General features: G+C 33.1%; 4 protein-coding genes across 6 annotated transcripts in view; 1 reads left to right on the top strand and 3 right to left on the bottom strand.

Moving 5' to 3' along the window:
• LOC105678072 (uncharacterized) overlaps positions 1 to 9,989 on the bottom strand; it is a 49,495-nt gene extending 39,506 nt beyond the window's left edge. The window contains exons 1-3 of one of the 2 annotated variants that reach the window (XM_067357099.1): positions 9,850 to 9,989; positions 9,307 to 9,576; positions 9,026 to 9,072 (exon numbers count right to left, since the gene is read on the bottom strand). The gene's annotated coding sequence lies outside the window, so the exon portion shown is untranslated. Of the gene's footprint in view, positions 1 to 9,025; positions 9,073 to 9,306; positions 9,603 to 9,849 lie in introns of those variants that run through there. The other variant, XM_067357104.1, reaches the window with a different exon arrangement.
• Positions 9,990 to 10,350: 361 nt separating this feature from the next.
• Positions 10,351 to 24,207, top strand: part of whd (carnitine O-palmitoyltransferase whd) — a 30,394-nt gene continuing 16,537 nt past the window's right edge. The window contains exon 1 of one of the 2 annotated variants that reach the window (XM_067357108.1): positions 10,351 to 10,595. The gene's annotated coding sequence lies outside the window, so the exon portion shown is untranslated. The remainder of the gene's footprint in view (positions 10,596 to 24,207) is intronic. The other variant, XM_067357111.1, reaches the window with a different exon arrangement.
• On the bottom strand, positions 13,025 to 15,024 carry LOC136997280 (uncharacterized). Its single transcript, XM_067347850.1, has 3 exons — positions 14,880 to 15,024; positions 14,359 to 14,753; positions 13,025 to 14,035 (listed from the first exon to the last, which is right to left on the bottom strand). The coding sequence occupies exons 1-3, from the start codon at positions 15,022 to 15,024 to the stop codon at positions 13,025 to 13,027; spliced, it is 1,551 nt and encodes a 516-aa protein (XP_067203951.1).
• On the bottom strand, positions 16,170 to 17,364 carry LOC137000513 (uncharacterized). The gene is made up of 2 exons (XM_067357328.1): positions 17,175 to 17,364; positions 16,170 to 16,813 (listed from the first exon to the last, which is right to left on the bottom strand). The coding sequence occupies exons 1-2, from the start codon at positions 17,362 to 17,364 to the stop codon at positions 16,170 to 16,172; spliced, it is 834 nt and encodes a 277-aa protein (XP_067213429.1).

Here is a 24,207-nt window from a genome sequence, read left to right as displayed (position 1 = left end):
AATGGAACGTTTCTTCTTTTTCCAAACAAGCTTTGTATCAAGTATATATTTTTCTGCTGATACTATATTAAATTTTTGTATTAATATTTTATCTAGGGCTTTTTTCGATTGGACAGATGAAAATAGTGAGGATGGTGGATGTTTCTCAGTATATATCTTCTTAATATCTTGAAAATTCACTAAATTTGTATCAGAATCCATTGTGTTTTGAATTTCTTGCTAAAAAAATGATATAAATATTGAGTTTTATCTAGAAATATATAAAAGAAATAGATCATTCAAGATAATAATTATAACCAACTACTATAATCGCTGAATACATGTCCAATAAATGAGTTATTGTATCCATGATGTGCTCAATAGCCGTATGAGACATTTTACATTTTTCTCGAATGTTTACAAGAAAATGTGCGACGTGCCATTGTAAACGTTCTGTAGCTGTTTCTAATGTTGGTTCTTGACTTTCATCTAAGTGACAAAAATTAAAAACATATAGAATGATACTAAAATATTTAAATCTCTAATAATTCTCAAAGCTAAAGATATAATAATAGTAATCACAATAACAATCATTGAAATAAGAGTAAGCATTTTCAATATCTTGTATATAATTTATTAATTTAATGTGAAGAAGCTATTCTTGTGATATTATGTTAATATAAAAATAATGATAAATAATAATTAATCAAATTATGGAGATTTCAAAGTTACATTTCTTACCTTCAAATGATTCATCATGTATTATACTGGCATGACTTAACTGATTTTCATCTTCAATTTGCTGGGTTACCTCATTTAAAGTGGGAGATGCAGTAGGATGTTTTCTAAATAAATGCTGGCGAAAAGATTTCCATTTCTTAAATGTAGCACCGCAACCAGGTTGAACACATGTAATCCTGAAGTATGGGTCTTGTTTATGATTGCGAATGTAATGTTGCATTAATCGATAATACGAAATACATTTGAACAAACAAATGTCACACTGAAATGTATTTCCATTCTCATAATTTTCCATCTTTATATAGAATTGGTATTGTATACGAGAATTTTCGCTAAATTTTAATAATTATGTACGATTTCCAAGCGCGTGCGCGAAAAAACCATTCCGTTTAGCAACAGTTGATTGTGGCATCGGACTTCGATTGTTTCATCAATTGTTTCGACTGGGCGTAAATCGTGTGTGGATCGTACGTTGTACAAAATATCACAGATTTCATTATCACAGAAATATCACAGAGGAAATTCATTATTCGCAAATTTTAAGAAAAAATCGATTAGATTGACAATGGAAAAAAAAGTATATTGTTTAATTGAAGGCCGTTGCAAATGCATTAAGTTTATGCCTGAAGAAAACACATCAGAAATTGAGATTATCCGACGCAAACTGAAGGAAGCCAGTAAAACTGACAATGTCCTTAATATGATGCTGCAACAAAAAATGATAATTTTACAAAAACCTGATCCAGATCGAGATAACAAGTTGTGTGATTTGGAAGACAACGACGAAGTTGCTGACAAAAGTGAGATTACAGTGCTACTGATACCAGTGCGTGCAAACACTACAACAGAATTAATAGACTCTTTTTCTTCCGTTCATAAAGATAATGAGTCTATCGTAAAAATATTATATACAGAGCCTATTGATGATGGTAATAGTTCGTCTAATCTAGTAGATATTCAACAATCAGCCTGCTACTCGGTAGGTTGTAATAAAATCTTATCATAAAAATCAGATTATATATATTTACTTTTTGCTTATAAATTCAAATTTGGTATAAAATTTAATTAGGATATAAAAGAAGAAAATGAAAAGGAAAAAGTAGATAAGCTTCTAATCGATTGTCCAAGCAGTTCAAAACGATCTAAAACTGAAGACAACATGATACATTCAGTAAAGCCACAAGTGACAGGACCTGGTTCCATTCGTTATCCAATAATTTTACCATCTATTACATCAGATTTGCAAAAAAAATTGGACGATATTGGATTAGTAAAGGCTCAGAAGAACTTTATAGCATTCTGGGCTGCACATTTGTCTTATGTGACAAATCAGTGGCCGACAAAGTCGGATTATCAAAATTTTGCTCAAAGTATTGTTGCAGCTTATCCTGCACTTGCAGATATCGGTGGTGGCTGTGTAATATTAATATATACTTATTTTTTCCATCATGACTTTTGCAATCTTCTTTTTGTTATATTTTTAAAATATTTTGTTTCTGTATTTTAAATATATCCATCTTTTCTTTTATATAGACCCTAGTCAAAAGTCAATTAAGTGTTTGGATTAGGAATCATCGGGCGCTAGAAAAACAACAATCTCAAAAGAGAAAGAAAGATGAGAAGGGAGAAATTCCATTTGTAATTGTTCAAGCTAGTATTGCTAAAAATGTTGATCGGTTAGAAAATAATTACATCTTTTACATTAATAAATTTGAGACAAAAAATCATACATAATATAATTTAAAAAATTTTTTTTATAGAGCGACCGATTATGTTACCAACACAGATATACAAAATGCTTTAAAAGAACTAGAGAAAAAATGTGTTGGAAACAAAAACATTTCTCACATGAAGCATCTCCTCAAGATAACAATATCTCATCGAAGGCCATGGATTGATGAAGCGAAACAAATAGTTGACATTGTGCATAAGTATCCTCAATTAAACAATTATGAGCTGGTATGTTTTGTATAACATATATTTATTTATCAAATTCTTAATTGAATATTATTTATTTATATACTTTTTTCTATTATTGTGTACAGATACTTTTGGAATTTTTAGAGTTAAAAAATATTACAGAAAAAGCGCTGTTTGACGAAATTGAAAAAATGATTGAGAAATTGACGAAATATTACTTAATAAAAAAACCAAACCAAACTAATAATAATAAAGTCTTTATCATGCAAAATTTATGTGCTGATCTCACAAAGAGAAACAAAAACTTTCCTGCTTTATTTACTGTAAAAGTTAGTATTGATTATATATAGTATTGATTACTGTTATGCTTTTTTTATGAAAAATAATTATTTAATAAAATATTTAACTTTAAACAAATTTGTTCTCAGGTATTGGGAGATATAAATAATTTAACTACAAATGAAGGCGATGCACCTCGTGTAGTTATGTACACAGATGGTCAAGATATTATAATTGCCTACTTGATAGCAGATGCTGAAATAAAAATACAAATTCCTCAACCTACAATAGAAAAAATCATCGCTGGATTGTTTGCTCCTTACTATGTGTGGAACAGGAAATTTCCGGCAGCTTATGTAAATGTTTTAAATTTTATAAGTTATGAGCTTTTGAAGTCTCCGCTGCCAACTACTACTACTACTATTCAAAAGTTTATTCGTTCTCGCGATAATATTTTAAAAGATTTAGGCACTATAGATAACTCACAGAATACCTCTTAACTTATGAGTTACCATATTATATATATTATTACTTATTCTTCATTTACCATTAATTTTTTTACCAAAGACTACAATAAAAAATCTAAGTCATTCTTGTGTGTACGATAAGATCATAACAAACAGTATTGTTTTTTCTTTGTTTTCTTTTTTTCTATATTATGTGAAAGAATTTGTTTTCAGATGTTCTTTATATATTGTAATTTCACATACATATAACATATAAAAGATATTATATATATATATAATCCAAAGATATTAAATAAATAATTTATAAAAATTAATAACTGTTATTAATTTACAAAATTAATAATAAATAATTAATCAATTAACACATTAAGTTATATATTTGAAATGTGTAATTTTTTGATATTAGAAATACACTTATTGTCGTTATAATTTATAAAAAATTATTATGTTTTTATAAATTATAACGACAATAAGTGACCTATTTCTAATATCAAAAAATTACACATTTTAAATATATAATTTAATGTGTAAGCGTGTGAAAAATACGCATTTAACTGTGTAAAATTACACAGATAAAACGTGTAAAAAAATAACACGCATACAAATGCGTAATAAGTGACTACATGATTTTACACACTTTAAGTGTGTATTTTTTACACACTTGGATTTGCAGTGTAATCACCAGTAATATGACTAATTTTGGCTAATTGGGAGAGCAATTAATGAAGTAAGGTGTCCTTGTATTTTGATAGACAGAGTGGAGCAATGTGACAGATACATTGTTAGAACAAAGGACAAACGTAAAATTTTCAGTAAAGAGAAAACTGAATTCAAAATCCTTGAAATGACTAACATCCAGTTTATAAAGATGGAGTTGTAGAAAGAGTTATAAAAAAGTTTTACAACGTCGAAGAGAATAAGTTACCCTAGAAGCGACCCCGAAAGATAAATTCCGGAAATTAAATGTGCAAAAACTGGTCTTTGTGTATTGCATCATAAAGGGTTCATTTTAAAGGCGAAAGTAATCGCAACAACCAATAACTACTTGGTAAATGTAGTAGCACAATTAAAGATGTTGCCGCATTCAAGATGCACAAAAAATCTTTGACGCTTTCATAATTCTAGTCGGACTACAAGATAGAACTATGAGAATCGTCGCTTTCTCTTCTGGATTTATGTCGATCGACGTACGCTTCTAAAGACTTTTAAAAAGGAAACTACAGCTAATTAAACCTTCTTCCAAAAGAATATTTTGTGTTGTTGTAAAGAAAGAGAAACTTATGAAACTTGTGCACAGGTTTTACGATAGATTAAATTTTAAAATCAATACAATACCTCCGTAAAGTATCGTTCAAATCGCGGTTCGTCCTGCGAAGCATATAATGTTGGATATAACGTGTGCTTAACACGGCGCAATGGCGCAAAACGGTGTTTTTACGCGATGAAAAGACCTCGGGGCATTAACGCAGCGTAGACTGTAGCATGCAAGTAACAGATGCAAAACCGTTATCGTACTCAGTTTCGATTCCTCGGCAGATAATGCGTATACTTGTCCGCACACTGTTGCTAGACTTATTCATCTGAGACAATATTTTTTTCGTAGCGCACAAACGAGTAACTGTACTCGATGGATAACTGCCTCAATAGTTTTCTAACGTAAAAAATGAGCAAAAAATTCGAATCGTCATTTTCACAAATAGTAACTTTGTATTATATTTCTACTTCGTTCCTCATGAAACTTATGTGTAGATGTAAGTTTTTGTACACAGAAATTAAAGTAACATCGAATTAATCAATTAATGTTTATTGCAATATTAAAATCTAATAGAAATAATCATCGGAACGTTTGGTTTTTATGATTAAATAAAAATTGCAATTTAATTTGCTTTCCGGTTAAATCTTAATGAACCCATAAAACAAGTTTCAATAATTATCAGCGCTATAAAAGATATTGAAAGAATCAGCGGAAGACGGGCAAGAAGAAATCGAGGCTGATATTGAAAGTTGCAATTAAAAGTTCTGTGTCTATTTATGACATAAGTAGAACTATAATTTAATAGACGATAGCGAACTCTGTTAAAACTCGAACCGCAGGTTGAATCGATCGAAGTGACGAAGTGAAACGCCACTTAAGGGCAACGACCGAAAAGATTCGGGGAAACGATGCGTCACTGTCGACGCGTAATAGAGGAAACGTCGGAACACGGAGCCGAAGATTTGCAAGAAAGATGTCGAATGAGTCACAGAACATAGTCGACCCGGCGCGTATCGCTTTCTCCGTTCCGGCAATCGTCGAAGTCCGGATAGATATCGCGTCATCATCGAGATCTTCGTCGCCGATTTTCTTCGACCTCGTTCTACGCGCGGCCTTCTCACGCCTCGCGCAAAGAGACGCGATTTTCACGCTCCGCTGGAAATTCCGCGCTCTAGGGACAGAGCTAGAATATCTTAGTCCAGAGAGAGGTATAATTGACACGCGAGATGCGTCGTGAGAAGAAGTTTCACTGTCCTTCCATGGGGAATGTCGAAGTAGGCCCTCGAGGAAGAGTGCAATGACCTGATTCAGTCGACCTATAATGCACTACACGATATGTTTCGAGCCCGAGGTTACGAAATCTTAAAAAATGACAATATTTTATCAGTCGAAGCAGACATCGTGCAAAGAAATGATATTGCAATCATTTAAGACAATTGTCGCGCTAAATCTAGTTTTTAAAGAATTTTTTACAAATTTTACTAGATGTTAATTAAAATTATATCTTTTTAGTGTCACGACTACTTTAATATTTGACTTGTCGCACAAAAATTTCTTAATACTAACGTTAATGACATAATTTTCTCGTTTACATAATATCAAGTTTGTTTAAAAAATTGGAAAGTATTAAAAATATGTAAGCAGATTGTAAAAACCGCAAGAAAATAAAATTTGTTAATTTCCTTATCGAGATGACAGAGACGTTGATTATTTTTATTAACACATCGATTGTTTATATTTTAGTCTAGTTTGTAATATCTGTAAAAGATATAGATGTGTAACGAAACACTGGCTGATTGCCTCATTCAATAAATGAGTACGTAAGTAGAGAGACTTCGTTAACAAAATTCGTTAGATGCAACGCGACCAGGAAAGAATTATTTTCTAGCACTTTATGACCCGTAATTTTCTACGTCGCAGATATCGTTCAATTAATTTGGATAGCGCTATTAATGCCTGGTAGGCTGCTTTTGGTCAATGACTTCGAAATCAACGGCTAGCGAAGAGGAACACTGGAGACGATGGCGATGCGGCGAGTAGTTTCACCGTGTTAAATTAACCGCGCCGATCAAATCGATCGAAACGGGATAATATCTGAAGAATGTAGCGCGCCGTGAAAGTTTTGCCCCTCAAAAGGGTCGTACGGAGAGAACGTCATCCCTGATTAGATACGTGATCGCTGCACTCGCAATTAGTCGCAAGTAGCTGCATTCCACATAGAGAAGCTCGATGATTATACATTCCCATAGTGTTACTAAATCAATAATGACAATTGCAGCGCGGATTATCTTATTTAGCGAATACTCAATCTAAAGCTTGTCCAGTAATCGACAGAAGCAAAATGAGTTTTTGCAGCCGAACGGAAAGGCTTAATATCCTACATATCACGAAATAATAGATCTCAATGATAGATTTTTAAAGACAAATTATTTTTCTTCAAGAAATTGGATTCTCTCACACAGCTGCCTCTCACACATTTTTTTGCAAAGTGGTTTGTTTTTTATTGGTCAATATATTGTAATATAAATTTAGATGTAAATATTTCGCAATTCTCGAAATGTATTCGGACATACTTTCGTTATCTTGCTACTTCACAGATAAATCTTCGTCGGATGGTACTTGTTTTCTAATTTGAATACGTTCCAAATGCAAATTGAAAGAGAGACAAATATATCAGCTCTGAGGAAAATATCTGCGAAACCTTGAGACCGAGACTTCATTATAAAACGTATTGCTGCCAGCGTACACGTTGAGTGCCTGAAGAATGACTAGATAATAAGAAATGATGACGATCGCGATCAAATCTGTTCCCACGCTCGTCTCGGCATTGTCTGGCTTTAGCGAAATTGATCATACTTTTCTTTCGTGACAAACACTCTCTCAGCCGCCCGCAGGAAATCAAACTGCTGGTTAATAATTTCTATCGTTCACCACGATTCGTATTTATCGGCGGCATTTCTCCGCATCTCCCACAATTGTTATCGTCGCTACTTCCGTTTTTGCTTTCACCGTTCGCGCGACGTTCGCGAAAACCCAGGGAGAAACAATATATGGGCTCGATGGAATCTACCATTTCCGCTTCTAATTCTATTCGAAGACATCATTTATGGAATACGGATATACCAGTGTGAGATGCGTACCGTCTAATTTGCCTTTCGCGATATATTACTCTTTATATCGAATCGAAATATCTCGCTAAAAAATATCTCCAGAAGTTTAAATAATTTCACATTATTAATTGAGAGATAGTGACATTTAAATATCATGCAAATTTTGTAGAATATATTACAAAAAATTAATTTAGAATTGAAAAATGTCAATAGCATTCCTCAATATTGAATATAAGCACATTGTATGAATAAATAAATACGTAAATATAATACATACATAAATAAATATACACAGTCCAAACCAACCGTATCATCTTTTAATAATAGATTCCTGAAATTGTTCAAAGACAAAAATCTTTATAGCAAAATATCAAAGCTACAATAGTTTTTAAATCGAAAGTGTTTAAAGTTGACATTTTATAAAGATTTTTGCCTCAAAATGGCCTGAAAAATCTGCTATTAACAATTGGTCGGAAACACCTTATATAAATATAGTGTATGATTGTATATGTTCTGCGATATCGTATTATGATCTATTTACTTAACTTATCGAGCAAAATCTTTGAAATCTTTAAAAATATATAATATAATTAAAAATCTATAAACAAACTTTTCTAAAAAATATTTAATAAGAATCTTATCAATTTTTAATTTCAAAACTACTTTCTTAAGTATCACTATGATTAAATCTTTTTTTAATCAACTGTAGAAGAATCTTTTTTTGCAAAGCATTTTATATTTAAACGACCTTCGAATTTTTTATAATACTAAGCAAAGAAAAAAAAACTTTTTTATTATATAACAATACGTGCGCCATAAGCGAATCAATTATCACAATTGCTGTATAAGCAATTGTATCGATAAGCAAGGCTTTTTCGTTGCAGCAACAAAGTGCAAACCCAAAACTATACTTTGAAAATACGTTCTTTTGTAAAAATATTGAATGACTAAACATATTAATAAGGTTGAGTAAAAAATAATTTTATTATGTAATACTTATTATTAATAATTACATAATTATAGAATTTAGAAAAATAATGAAATATATATATATATATATATATATATATATATATATATATATATATATAAATTTGTGCACAATTTAAAACTTTTTACTATCAAAATAAAAAGGAAGTAATTTGATACTTTGTTACTTGTAAAAATACAAAACACAGACAAAGATGTAGTTGTGATTATTAGTAATTGTGTAATAAATATTGGCAGCAGATAATATTAGTATAATTACAAATATAATGAACGAAATCACTCACCGATCGTTGATCCATTGTAGGTAACAAAAGTGCACCCTCAGCTGTACCTGGAGAAATTTAATTCTTTAATTCTTTCTACTTTAATTAAAACATAACTATATGTAATAAATTGCGTGAATAATTATTTTAAACTTTTAATAAATATTTAATGAATATTTTAATAGATATTTTAGTAAATATTTTCAAACATCTTAATAAATATGAAATTCTAAATGTAATTATATATGTGTATTATCATAAATACGTACTTATTTAAGTAATGAATGAATAATTGTACTCACGAATTGAACTATCGTGGTTTGTTACAGCCGTTGTAGATTTTATTCGAGACCACGCTTCGTGTTAATTTCATTAAAAAAAGATGATAAATATCGGGTAATCACTTATCGCTCATTATACGCACTACCGAATAAAAGTCAATCCGCACACTTAAACAATCGCGAATTTACAATATACGAAATGCAAACACAAAATAAAATTCACCGTGCTGCAACTAATTATTCGATTATTATAACCTTTAACACTCAGCAGTATTTGACACTGTAGGCAACCTAAAGTAACATAAATGTCTTAATACACGTGAAATTACACCAATCTGAGGCAACTGAAAGGATAGATCGAATAGATGCATCGCGTATCTAGATACGCGGTAGATCATGTATCGTGACTTAATAAAAAATTGAGAACTATATGTTTATTGAGTAAATTACTAATTGTATAAGTAATTATGAATATTTTAACCTTATATTTAATCTGTCATATACTATAGAAATATTATAAATGTAAACACAATTCTAAGTTTATGTCGCATGATGCATCTGTACCTTATTTGTTGTTTCCTTTCATATATTACACCATTTAAAAAAATTAATGTATTCAGAACGATCAAGCAATCGTTTTAGCAATCACGTAAATATCGTCAAATAATTTTTAATCTATTTATCACAAAATATTCACTGCTCTACAAACAAATGTGCCATAAACTATGCCGGAATAGTCGGAAGAGCGGCGAATACAATTTATTGCGGTTTAATGGCATAGTAGCGACCTCTTTTGTGAACATTACAAAATTTGTAGGGACTAATCGATAAATTATGAAGCTGTTATTTATATATAATATAATATAATACTTGCAAAATTGTTCATTTAAATGTAATTTACATTACCGAATTATATTACTTTCTTATTTTTTTATTTATTTAAACAAAGTTTCGTAGTTTTAATATCGCGCTACTGCACATGTGCAAGACCCTTCGTTCTAATACTGAACATACCGCACATGCGCACGAAACGCAACGTGAATACAGGACCTTGGCGCCGTCGTCTTGTTGAGTGCGCTCCAGTCCACAACGGTGCTTTGGTTGGTATAGTTCGATATTTATCACATCACACACTCTATCCGTGAACGACGACAGTACGGCGTAACGGGAAGTGTGGTTTTTCAGTTTAATCCAAACGATCTTGCATCGATTGTCGCATCGTATTTTGGTTCTCTGCGAAGCTACATATCCAGCCAACCCATCTCCATAAACATCGACTAAATTTGTCCGACGTGCACACACGTTCGCCAGTGAGTATTACACAGGCATCGTCAACGGTGCTGCGTAACAAAATAGTATTCTATTATTAGAAATTCGAGAGAAAGCATGATATACTTTTTAGCCCTAAGACGTGGTTACACGCCTCCGCGCTCAGCCAATCGCCTGCGAGCAACTGCCCTCTCCTTCAAAAATGTCTGTCCTTTCGAGACGGTAATATTTCAGCTTATCTTTCTCAGGGAAGGTCGATTGTGAGATTGTTCGTTTATGTTAGAAGGGGAATTGGGGCCATTGCGCTTTCTCGTCAGCAAACATGACGGTGATATGTTGCACGGTATACATGTTTGGATAAATTCGCCACTCGTGGCTTGATTCGAATTATGTATAGTTTGCGTTATTCGCAATAATTGGTCGACGAGGGTATTGTTTACTAAACCGATGAGTACGTTGCATCAACAGGAATTAATTGCAAAGACATAATCCGTGATGTGTCACGTTTGTTTGAAATACGCCAATATCGCTAATATCGTATTGTAGTCGAAGAAAAAAAAAGCTAGAATATATTACGTAAGACATTTAGCTATGCGTTTGAGGTATAAACATCTGTAGCTGCAACGTGTCCGGTCATTTCCAATCTACGCATATACACAGATGCACATATACACATATGGACGTATTATATGCAAGGTGCTCATCGTAACATCCGCACAATTTTTGAGACGTTTGCGATAATTCGGGAAAAAAAGTTGTGTACTATCTGTTTCATGCAAGCTATAACTTAATTATTAAAATGTAGAAAATAATCGGAATTTTTTTTCTTTTTTTATAAAACATTCAAGGTTACCTTCATTTCTTTAAACAAAAATTTATACTTTTCACTATCAATCACTTTTTTCTTATTGATGCAAATAACTTTTATCTGAAACATGTTGTTTGTCGAACAATTTTTTACTTGGCTAATAATTATTTAAATGTTTAAAAAACTGCGAATTTGTTAATATTTAACTCGATGTTTTAATAATTGTTTGTCAAAGAAAAAAAATGATAAATTTTTAACTCAATTTAGTTGGCGGAATACGTTATACTGGCAATTTAATTTTTATTAATATTCTATGTTTTTCGAAATATATACTTATTATAAAGAATATTAACAAAAGTTTTCTAGTATTTTTTTCCTCTATGAATAGTTATTGAATAGTTATTGAGTTATTATAAGCTGAATATTGAAAAATTTGTCAATATCCATAAATCTATAAAATACATCATGTTAGAAAAAAATATTATCACATTATTATGTAAAACAACGTACATCGTTACGTACATTTGTACAATTATTATAAATTATAATAATTATCTTAAATCAGCAAAGTTTGTTTAACAGCTTAACGATATCTTTGCATACAAAAACTTTTTCGGTGAAATGTCTCTATAGATAACGAATACATATTTATAACGTGTTATTAGTGATTTTTTATTACAAAATATTAAGATTTTTATCTTGAGATCTAAATTTTAATAGTTTTCTCTCTCTTTTTCTCTCTCACAATGTTTGACGTTATACCGAACAAAAGCGATTTTAAAATATCCGACACTAGATCTCTGTTTTTTCCGGGGTAAAAGTCCGCTTTTCCAAACAAGATTTCCTAATTAGAGCGCGATCAACGACACACGTGCATGCTAAAGGCGATTGCACTTTTACGGCTATCCAGGCAGCTCATGTCGTGCAGTTAAATAGGGTAGTCATTCGAACAAAGAAAAAGGAAAAGAAACGTGACGTAATGTTTATAACAGAAAATTAGAGTAAAAGTCATATGTACTTAATAAACGAAAAAGAAGAGAAAAAAACACTACTATAGTAATATATATTGAAAATTGCATTATAGTAATATATATTGAAAATTGCATTATAGTAATATATATTGAAAATTGCATTATAGTAATATATATTGAAAATTGGTGGACCAACCGAGCCCGCCGAAGGCGGGCGAAGGTCGGTCTAGATTATACGAGTGTCTCGCCCGAGAGATTACGAAGGTAGTATCACTACTTCGTGCCTAACCAGTCACAATTTTAGAGCAAAGGAAAATTTTCAATTTGCCGCCGCCTGCCCCACTCCGCGGCTCCGCGCCTTCGCACGGCTGCCACTTCCATCGTCATTCCTTTTAGAGTAGTTCCAAAAAATTTGTTTCTTCTTCTTCTGGGTGGGTTGACGAGTATAGTTGGGATGGGAATCTCTCGGGCGAGACACTCGTATAATCTAGACCGACCTTCGCCCGCCTTCGGCGGGCTCGGTTGGTCCACCAATTATACTTCGTGTCTCGCCCTTCGAGATTACGAAGGTAGATCTTTAGAGCCTAAACAATTTTTTGGACATAACATGTATAGTATAATATATATATTACTTTATTTAAAGCAAAGGAAAAATAAAATTTTTTACTTAAAAGAAAACAATTGTTATATTCTAGTTATTAGGTGATAATACCGTTCTCGCAAAAGTCTCTTGTGTACTAATTATAGGGCGGTTATAGAAATCCGCGAACACTTTGGAATTCGGAGACCATCCAGCTATTCTTTTAATCTCCTCAATGCTTACTCCTTTCTCAAAGGCCTTTGAGGTTGAAGCGTGTCTAGTGCTATGTGGTGTGAATTTTCTGTCTACTCCGAAAAGGATCAAGCTTGATTTTAACCATTTCCCTAGGGTATCCTTTTTTACTTTCTTATGTGGCCTCTGGAAGGAGATAAATAGTGTGTCTTCTCCGTTTCGTAGACCTTGTGTGACTTTCAGGTAATGTAACAAGGTCTTTGCAATGCACAAACCCGGCTTTTCCTTGAAAAAAGGAAGTTTTAAAAGTGGTTGCTTGGTTCCTACTCTTGACGATTTTATTCTGTCTGGAATTTTTACTTCTAGTCCTTTGTCAGAAGAAGATATATTAGAGATCTTGATTAAGGCCAGAGTTTGTAATCTATGGGCTGTCCCAAGTGCCAATAGGAGGACCAGTTTTTGTGAAAGCTGTTTTAAGGTTAATAATTCTAACGGAAACCACTTCTGTAATCCTTTTAATACGGGATCAACATCCCACGTCGAATCGTACCTCGGCTTGTTTGGTCTTGTTTTCGATGATCCCTTAATGAATTTTTTGACTAAATCATTAGTTCCGATGTCTTCCGTGGATATTGTTGCTAATGCTGATCTTGATGAATTCAATGTTCCATAGTTTGCGCCGTTTTGATATCTTAAGGTTAGAAATTCTAAGACTTTGGATATTGATACGTCAAAAGGATCGGTATTTTGTGTGCTGTTCCAATTCCACCATAATTTTAGTGCGTTATTATACTGTTTGATTGTTGAATCTTCCCATGCTTTTAGCATTATGTCCGCTGCATCCTCTGATGTTCCTCTTCGTCTGAAGGCTTCGCTGATAATCTGGCGGCAACCAGGGTAAGTTTGAATGCTAAAGGATGGCGTCGTGTTCTGCAAGATGAGAGTAAAAGATTGGCATTTGGGTGGAACTCTAAATATGATCCTTTGAGTAGTTTCATAAATACTGGGAACCATATTTGGTTAGACCAGAGGGGTACTATTACAATTCCAGAAGCTTTATCGTTTTTAATTTTTTGAAGTACTTTGGCAATTATGCCAAAGGGTGGGAATGCGTAAAAGTTTAAGTTTGACCATGAGAGTGTAAAAGCATTAGTAACAAATGCGTCAGGATCCCTTTCCCATGAGCAGTAAATCTCACACTTTGTATTATTTTTTGAAGCAAATAGGTCAATCTCGGGATTTCCAAATCGTACTTGGATTTCACGAAATGCATAATCTGCCAGTTCCCATTCAATATCTTTATTTTGTATTCTAGACAAGGTATCTGCTTCTTTGTTCTCTCTGGAAGAAATATATTCGGCAAATACCCACAGTCGTCGCTCTTCACACCAGTTCCAAAATTCCTCGGCGTCCGTATGTAAATACTCTACCTTTACACCGCCCATTTTATTAATATAGGCCATGGCTGTCGTATTATCTATCCTGAGAAGAATTTTACGATTCGTAAGATCATTAGCAAAGGATTTTAGTGCTAAGAGTGCAGCTTTTAGTTCTAGTTGGTTTATGTGTAATTCTGATTGTTTGGAGGTCCAGTGACCGTAGGCTTTTTTACCGTTACAGAAAGCTCCCCAGCCTGTTTTACTAGTGTCTGAAAAAATTTCTCTCGCAAAATTCATTGATTTTATTGTCTTGTAGGAAGGCTCTAAATTATTTTTCCACCAACTTAAATCTTTCTTAATTGATTTTGGAATTTTCATTATTTTTTCAAAGTTACCGTTATTTTCTTCTAACGCCCGCAATTTTGCTACTTCTAATGACTTAGAATGTATCATGCCGTATTCAACGCCTGGGCAACTCGCTACTAATAGGCCTATGAATTGGGCGAATTCTCGAATTGAACAGGCTTCTTTTCTTTCCATCTTACAAACCTGATTTATTAAATTTGCTTTTTTCTTTCGTGGTAATTCTATTGTCATTTGAGCGGAGTTTATGACAAATCCTAAATATTTACAGATACGTTCCGGATTTAATTTGGATTTTTTCTCATTTATTATAAAACCTAACCCTCTTAAAAAATTAAAAGTGGTTTGAATATTGATCCAGCAGTCTGATTTCGTTTCACCCAAACATAGGATGTCATCTAGGTAAATAACCGATAAAAATCCGCGTAGTCTTAAGCTGTTCATTACTGGTTTCATTATCTTTGTGAATACCAGGGGACTTGAACTAAGTCCAAAGGGTAGGCAAGTGAACTCGTAAACTTGAGAATTAACCCTGAAGCGGAGAAACTTTCTATAATTCTTATGTATAGAGATAAGAAAATAAGCCTCTTTTAAGTCAATTGATCCCATAAACATATTAGGCTCTAGTAATCTACATACAGCTCTAAGATCTTCCAATTTGAAATGTTCTGTTTCTACAAAAAGATTTAGTTTTTTAAGATTTAAAATAAACCGGTTACTGCCATCCGGCTTTTTTGCTAAAAAGTAATCTGAAAGAAATTGACCTTCTGTTGGGTCGCAAGGAACTATTGCTCCAATTGACAGAAGGCGATCTATCTCTTTTTGTAGTTCAAGATATTCAGATTGATGCCAACTTCTCATGGTAGGGATCTGAGATTGATTAGGTAAAGACTTAAAAGGTATCTTATAACCTTTTACGCATTCCAGGATGAAAGGATCGGATGTGATGGTTTTCCAAGTATTTATGAAACTTGTTAGTCGTCCAGCCAATGTAATGACCTGGTTTGACTCTAGTGATGCCTGGCTCTGTCTCGATACCGGGAGCGGTCTCGATAGTAATTCGATCTCGGGTAAGACTTCTTCGTTGAGTCCGATGCTGTCGACTTCCTTGGTTGTTGAGGTCGGTATCTGGGGCCCGACTGGGTCGTCGACTTCTGGGATACCAGTGGGCCTTTCCAGTTTGACGAGCTTGGTGTGTTAGATATGGTTTTCTGTGGTTGTATTTTTATATCCTGTCCTATTTTATTAATCATTTTGACCTCTTTAATTTTTTCGCACAAGTTTTCACCAAATAAGTATTTGTCTGCTTTCCTTTGTAGCAGCTACTCAGCCATCTGCTTTGAGACGCTTGGTAGGATACAGGCTCTTCTAGCTATTGTTTGAGAATGGTGAATTTCCGCTAACAGCTGAGCTGCGTCCCAAAGCTTTTCTAACCTTCTTTTCGCTTCCGCTGACTTCATAGGAACTAAATCTGTTATGACCGGGGCTAGTGCAGAAAGAGCTGAACCGGCTAGTTTTTGGGTGAAAGCAAAGTATCTATCCTTTTTAAGGATATTAGCGTTTAATGTGCTCAGTTCTTGGTTAAGAATTGGTGGTTCTAAAGGGCAAGTCCCTGCTCTAGGGTACTTCTTGAGTAATTCGTCTCTTACCTCCTTCTTTAGTCCCTGATTTAACCAAGGATTCCAACGGTTTACCAGGCTAGAGTGAATTTCAAGCTCTTTTTGGTTCTCTGGGGGCTCTTCGCCGATGATTTTTAATGTTTCTTCGTCCAAATCGAAGATGTCTTCTTTATCCTGGTCTATTTGATTAGTGAGAGGTGTAATCTCTGTTTCCCGAGCTTCAGTCTGTTGAGGTAAGGCCGCTGTGATTACGGTCTGGACATTCTCGGATTGAATTTCTGGAGAATTCCGATTTTCACTATCTGCCCTAGACTCTTCTGATGGACTCAACATTCTGTCCAGTCTACCTGAAATTTTTATTTTGAGGGATCGTAAGCTAAGGTATTTATAATACTATGATAAATTTGTATAGGTTATGTCTCGGCTCTCGTCCGAGCTCAACCGTTCAAACTGGCCAGGTTATGTTCGACACTGATGTGAACTTCACCCTTAAAAAGGGGGACGTTGTGTCTTATATCCCATGTGAAATATGCTATTTTAAAGCGCTTAAGGTTATGTCTCGGCTCCCGTCCGAGCTCAACCTTATTACTCGGATCACGCCTTATCTCTCGTATAAGATCGTCCGGTAACACTTTTTGGTTATGTCCCGGCTCTCGTCCGGGCTCAACCAATTTGTAAAGGATTGGACTTCCCCGAAAGTTTTCTTACCTGTATTTTCTACCTGGGATATATGCAGTGATGTTTCCGGCGAATCAGATTTTTCGTTGTCCTTAGTTTTCTCTCGTAACGGATGTCTTGGTAAGCTAGATGCAACCAGGCTTTCTAGAATCTTTATTCTTTTCCATAACTCGTTGTTTTCCTTCTCTTTACTGCGTGATCTCTTCTTACTTTTACCCATTTTCCAAAACCTAAAACTTTTCAAAATAAAATTCTGGAAATTACGCTCTAGCTGTGACTTGTCTGGCACAAAGAAAACGAATGACGATGGAAGTGGCAGCCGTGCGAAGGCGCGGAGCCGCGGAGTGGGGCAGGCGGCGGCAAATTGAAAATTTTCCTTTGCTCTAAAATTGTGACTGGTTAGGCACGAAGTAGTGATACTACCTTCGTAATCTCGAAGGGCGAGACACGAAGTATAATTGCACTATTACACTAGGACGTTACACTAGGATTTCATATTGTTGTTGTTTCCCACATAGCACAAAACATTTCTGGAGTATCTTAGGGATATTCTAATGTTCTGAAAATTGCCTCGAATTGTCCCCAGGTATTATCTGCGTTATTGTGAATATTGTGGGTCGTGCAATTAGAAACTACCGTAAACGTGATAAAAACTTGTTAAATTTTTTATGATAACATATAAACTTGGCAACCTTGACATAACACGTATAAGTATTGATTTAATTTTGCTTATTTGCTCAACTAACTTGGTAAGTTTATCTCTCGACTTATATAAAAAATATATTTGCATTACGTATTTATGACGCATGTCATTATGATGACTAATTATAGGTTATCGAATTGTTTATCGATATTGGTTCATATATAAATATTTTACATCTATTAGGACCTTGAATAAGTTCTCGCTGTTTTTTTTGTTAAAAAAAAACATTAATTTAAAATATAAGGCTTACAATAACTTTACTCAAAGTATTGTCCATCATTAGAGACCACTTTCTCCCATCTTTCTGGCAGTAATTGAATCCCCCGTCGAAAAAACGATTCATCTTTTGACGCAATCCATGAATCGACCCATTTTTCGGTTTCTTCGAAAGAATGGAAGCGCTGCTCGCTCAAACCATGCGCCATCGACCGAAACAAGTGGTAATCCGAGGGGGCTATGTCCGGTGAATACGGCGGGTGAGGTAGAACTTCCCATTGAAGCGTTTCCAGGTAAGTTTTGACTGATTTTGCCACATGTGGCCGAGCATTGTCATGTAACAAAATGACTTTGTCGTGTCTCTGCCCGTATAGTGGCCGCTTTTCTTTTAGAGCTCGACTCAAACGCATCATCTGAAGTCGATAGCGAGCTCCCGTGATAGTTTCATTAGGTTTCTTCGTCTTCAAACTTTGTCGGTGCTCCAGAACGTTCTTTATCTTCAAGGTCAAAGTCATTATTTTTAAAGCGCCTAAACCAGTCTCTGCATGTCGTATTCGACAGAGCATTGTCACCATATGTTTCAACAAGAATTCTGTGTGCTTCAGCTGCAGATTTCTTTTGAATAAAGCAGTGCAATAAAATTCCCCGCAAAAACACTTTATTTGGCACAAAAGTAGACATTTTCGCAATAGGTAATTAAACACGTGGTTGACACTGTGGTAAACTGTATCTACTAGAATTTGAGGTTACATATAGTACTACTTAGCTGATGCGTTTCCGTACGAAATTCCATGCACAGAGTGCCGCTACGCCATCTTTTAAGAAACAGCGAGAACTTATTCAAGGACCTAATAGAATCATTCCAAAAAGCAAAGTTCATATTGGATTGCTGAATAATGCTATGTTTATTTTTAAATGCTTCGTAAAGAATCGAAATGGTTATAACTTGTTATCACATTATGTAAATTAACACATGTTTGTACAACTTATCATGAATTTGAAATTGTCGGAAATCCATAAAGTTTGTTTAATGTTTTAATGATGAATCACTAATAAGATACCTTTACACATCGAAAATTTTTAGCTGTTTTGTATATCTATTCTATTCTGTCATTCAAGTATTTAGTAATTTTTGAATATAAAAATTTTCTATTTCTCATATATAGATTTTTCCTTGATTTAAATCAAGCGATATTGCACTGTTTAATAAAACTAGTTTACAGCCAAAAATTATTTTGAACCAAACAAGGTGTTATAGATTTTTGGATGCTGAAAACGATGCCGCTAACCAAATTTCACCAGCACGTCAGGTTTCCAAAATAATTGAGGTTTAATATGTAAAAAATGGGTTTTTTGCGATATCTGATACTTTTTTATAAGAAAGGTTAACGTTATCTTGAAATTTTGATCAGAAATCATGAATATATTGTTCATCCTCTATAAAATGCTTTTTTTTTTTTTTTTTTTTTTTTATATCTTACTTTTTAGCCATGTTATGAAGGATTAAGGGGATCCTAAAGTGGTTTGTTTTACCTATTTCTTTCAAATACACTTAACTTTTTTTTGGCTGTGTAGAATGAAAAGTCTTTTTCCGTAAATAAAGTACATATGCTAATACACTACTGACGGTCGATTTGAAAGGACTTTTCATTCTACACAGCCAAAAAAAAGTTAAGTGTATTTGAAAGAAATAGGTAAAACAGACTACTCCCAGTAAACATCGAAATCTTGTAGACATCGAAAAGATATTTTATTCAAGATGTCTTCAAGATATTTCTAAAAGATATCTAGAAGTTATTTAAAAGATGTCTAAAAAAGTTTCGTTGAAGATATCTTTATAGAATATCTAAAAGATATCTATAGACATCTAAAAGATCTCTTAAAAGATATCTTTTTGTTAAAAATGTAAGACATCTCAAGACATAGCAAGATATCTTTTAGGGATCTAAAAGATATATTTTTGTTTATTTGGGCTTTAGGATTCCCTTAAAGCTAGGAGCCTCAGAAGCGCGCGCGCGTCCCCATATTAGAAATAGCTCCTAGCTTTAATTCTTCATAACATAACCAAAAAGTAAGATATCAAAATAAAAAAAAAATGCATTTTATAGGAGATGAACAATACATTCATGATTTCTGATCAGAATTTCAAGATAATGTTAATTTTTCTTACAAAAAAATATCAAATATCGCAAAAAAACCAATTTTTTACATATTAAGCCTCAATTAATTTGGAAACCTGACGTGCTGGTGAAATTTGGTTAGCGGCATCGTTTTCAGCATCCAAAAATCTATAACATCTTGTTTGGTTCAAAATAATTAAAAAAAATTTTTTTTTGTAAACTAGTGTAATCAATGTTTGCATCACGTTTTTATAACATTTTGCAAGGAGTAAAAAAATACAGTATATGAATCATACTGATCGTTTTATAAGTCTTTAGAAAAGTATCTTTATTTTGAAAATTACTATATTGAGTCTGGCTCGAGTGAACATGAAGTATAGTAATTGTCGCGGCATGTCGGAATGCATAATAATGCAACGTAATAAGTTTGCCCCGTCGCAACCGCTGTCACTGCAATACAATCACTGATATCGACCTCCGTACATTACCCTTTTGTATTGCAATTTACTTTATCGAATTGTCTAAGCATTTATTATGAATAGCAAACGCTGAAATTAATGGAAAATCTAATATCTAAAGCAAAAATATTTAAGATATATTAAATATGATTTTTATACGAATCAATAAATCTTAAAAAAACAAGTCTCAGATTGAAGTCTATGTTTTGAGGTCAGGCATGTCTAAAAACTATAGGCGAAAGTCTTATACTTTATGTGTTGTGAAATAATTTCTTATAGCTTTCTTATAATAATTTCTTAATAGCCGATCCAAAAATTCAGTGTCTTTAGGTCTCTCAAACAGTAGAAAAAAACGAAAGTAAATAAATAACGAAACGATCGTAAATTCTGCGTGCTAGATTGTTAAACTTATTCTGTAGTTTTCAAAATAAAATGAAATCCGTCTTTCTTTGATGTGCTGTTACACAATTTGCCGTCTTTGATATGTGCGATAAAATTGCATAAAATTGCGATATACACATATATATTCTAGATTGTCTTAGATTGACGATAGTGATTTGTACAAATCAAGATACGCGTAGAATAAAGTATAAAATATAAAATATAATCGCCAGAGAGTTCCATAGATAGATAAAAACTTAATAACTGAATGATGATTACACTAGAGATTATTGAAAGTCGCACGGAAGTTCGCATGTTATACAATTCACTTTTAGTGTGTGTGAGTAATAATATCTTCATATCTTTCTATACGCGTGACTTTATGCGTGCTGCTGTTGATCCATGCACTGTTTAATTTTAATCTAGGTTCCATAGTCCACGATTATGTCTAGTGTTTGAAAAATATGGAAATGTTTTAATGAATTAATTTTTATATCGTCGATTGTTTAGATTAAGATATATAACTCTTCGGCCAAATTTTTACAGATTAGATTGTTAGCGCTTTCACCTCTGTGAAGTTGGCACCCCATTTTTAAAAAAATCAATTTTTTTTTAGAGTTCTGAATGCACCCCAAAGAGTTCTAGAGTTCTCCATAAAATTTATAAATAGTTCCGGCGAATTAGACAAAAAAATCAATTATTGAAAGTATGGGGTGCAAACTTCACAAAACGTTATCACAAAATTGACGATAACAGCTTAATCGTCGGAAATAATTGAAAATATCATTAGAATTATTTGTAGAACTCTTGAGGTGCTACCCAGAACTCCAACGAAAAAATAAAATTCCAAAAAAATTTTATTCTTATTGGAACTTAGAATATTTTCTTAATCGGTGATACGAAAAATAGCGAGAACTTGTTATATATTGGTCTGAGCGCTTTGAACCTTAATAATTATCGTTAGAACTCTTGAGGTGCTACCCGGAACTTCAATAAAATAATCAAAATTCCAAAAAAATTTCTCACTCTTCCTGACCTAGAAAATTTTCAATCGGTGATACAAAAAATTGCGAGAACTTTTTATATATTGGTCTGAGCGCTTCGAACCTTAATAATTATCGTTAGAATTCTTGAGGTGCTACTCAGAACTCCAATAAAATAATCAAAACTCCAACAAAATTTCTCGCTTTTCCTGACCTAGAAAATTTTCAATCGGTGATACAAAAAATTGCGAGAACTTTTTATATATTGGTCTGAGCGCTTCGAACCTTAATAATTATCGTTAGAATTCTTGAGGTGCTACTCAGAACTCCAATAAAATAATCAAAACTCCAACAAAATTTCTCGCTTTTCCTGACCTAGAAAATTTTCAATCGGTGATACAAAAAATTGCGAGAACTTTTTATATATTGGTCTGAGCGTTTCGAACCTTAATAATTATCGTTAGAACTCTTGAGGTGCTATTCAGAACTTCAATAAAATAATCAAAATTCCAAAAAAATTTCTCACTCTTCCTGACCTAGAAAATTTTCAATCGGTGATACAAAAAATTGCGAGAACTTTTTATATATTGGTCTGAGCGTTTCGAACCTTAATAATTATCGTTAGAACTCTTGAGGTGCTATTCAGAACTTCAATAAAATAATCAAAATTCCAAAAAAATTTCTCACTCTTCCTGACCTAGAAAATTTTCAATCGGTGATACAAAAAATTGCGAGAACTTTTTATATATTGGTCTGAGCGCTTTGAACCTTAATAATTATCGTTAGAACTCTTGAGGTGCTACCCGGAACTCCAATAAAATAATCAAAATTCCAAAAAAATTTCTCACTCTTCCTGACCTAGAAAATTTTCAATTGGTGATACAAAAAATTGCGAGAACTTTTTATATATTGGTCTGAGCGCTTCGAACCTTAATAATTATCGTTAGAACTCTTGAGGTGCTACCCGGAACTCCAATAAAATAATCAAAATTCCAAAAAAATTTCTCACTCTTCGGGACTTCAAAAATTTTCGATCGGTGATACAAAAAATAGCGAGAACTTTTTATATATTGATCTGAGCGTTTCGAACCTTAATAATTATCGTTAGAACTCTTGAGGTGCTACCCGGAACTCCAATAAAATAATCAAAATTCCAAAAAAGTTCTCGCTATTTTTTGTATCACCGATCGAAAATTTTTGAAGTCCCGAAGAGTGAGAAATTTTTTTGGAATTTTGATTATTTTATTGGAGTTCCGGGTAGCACCTCAAGAGTTCTAACGATAATTATTAAGGTTCAAAGCGCTCAGACCAATATATAACAAGTTCTCGCTATTTTTCGTATCACCGATTAAGAAAATATTCTAAGTTCCAATAAGAATAAAATTTTTTTGGAATTTTAATTTTTTCGTTAGAGTTCTGGGTAGCACCTCAAGAGTTCTACAAATAATTCTAATGATATTTTCAATTATTTCCGACGATTAAGCTGTTATCGTCAATTTTGTGATAACGTTTTGTGAAGTTAGCACCCCATACTTTCAATAATTGATTTTTTTGTCTAATTCGCCGGAACTATTTATAAATTTTATGGAGAACTCTAGAACTCTTTGGGGTGCATTCAGAACTCTAAAAAAAAATTGATTTTTTTAAAAATGGGGTGCCAACTTCACAGAGGTAGCGCTTTCAATTCCACAGTTCAAGCAAATACACATTATATATTGACATTATATATTGTCGTTAGAATGCTCCGAATAAATTAATGATTTTGTTTTGTTATTACATTGCCGTTAAGTCGTTGGAAAATCAACAATTGAATTACTACATTCATCAGCGCAAATTATGAAATAATTTTTCTATTTCTCAAAAATTGAATTCTTCTCATTGAATAGTTAGCGGTGTTTTATTTTTATGGTCGAAGCTTCAAAAGTAAACCGAAAGTTCACGGATAAAAATGATTCACACGTGGAAAATATACGTGGAAAAGTTATTTTCCGTGCAATATTATGAAACGTTTCTAGTTACATGCAACAAATACACGATTCTGCAAGTCTATTATGCAATCAGTTAACACACCTTTATCTTACATGATAAGGAAAGATAAAACATTTAATGTATAAAGTAAACATTTAAAAAATATAGAATTGTGTATGAACACAAAGAAGTCACTATTTTGATCTAATTTTGATTTAGTTAATGATTTATGGT

The sequence above is a fragment of the Linepithema humile genome, chromosome 1 (assembly GCF_040581485.1).
Source record: "Linepithema humile isolate Giens D197 chromosome 1, Lhum_UNIL_v1.0, whole genome shotgun sequence".
In the NCBI taxonomy this organism is placed as follows: domain Eukaryota; kingdom Metazoa; phylum Arthropoda; class Insecta; order Hymenoptera; family Formicidae; genus Linepithema; species Linepithema humile.
This window is presented reverse-complemented; position numbering and strand designations above follow the sequence as displayed.

Excerpts from the sequence above, each read along its gene's own strand:
- LOC137000513 (XM_067357328.1), bottom strand. The coding sequence starts at position 17,364 with ATGGGTAAAAGTAAGAAGAGATCACGCAGTAAAGAGAAGGAAAACAAC. Across the intron at positions 16,814-17,174 it reads ATCCCAGGTAGAAAATACAG|GTAGACTGGACAGAATGTTG; the intron begins GTAAGAAAACTT and ends TAAAAATTTCAG.
- LOC136997280 (XM_067347850.1), bottom strand. The coding sequence starts at position 15,024 with ATGGAAAGAAAAGAAGCCTGTTCAATTCGAGAATTCGCCCAATTCATA. Across the intron at positions 14,754-14,879 it reads GGCGTTAGAAGAAAATAACG|ACACTAGTAAAACAGGCTGG; the intron begins GTAACTTTGAAA and ends AAATTTTTTCAG. Across the intron at positions 14,036-14,358 it reads ATGCATTTCGTGAAATCCAA|AACACGACGCCATCCTTTAG; the intron begins GTACGATTTGGA and ends CTCATCTTGCAG.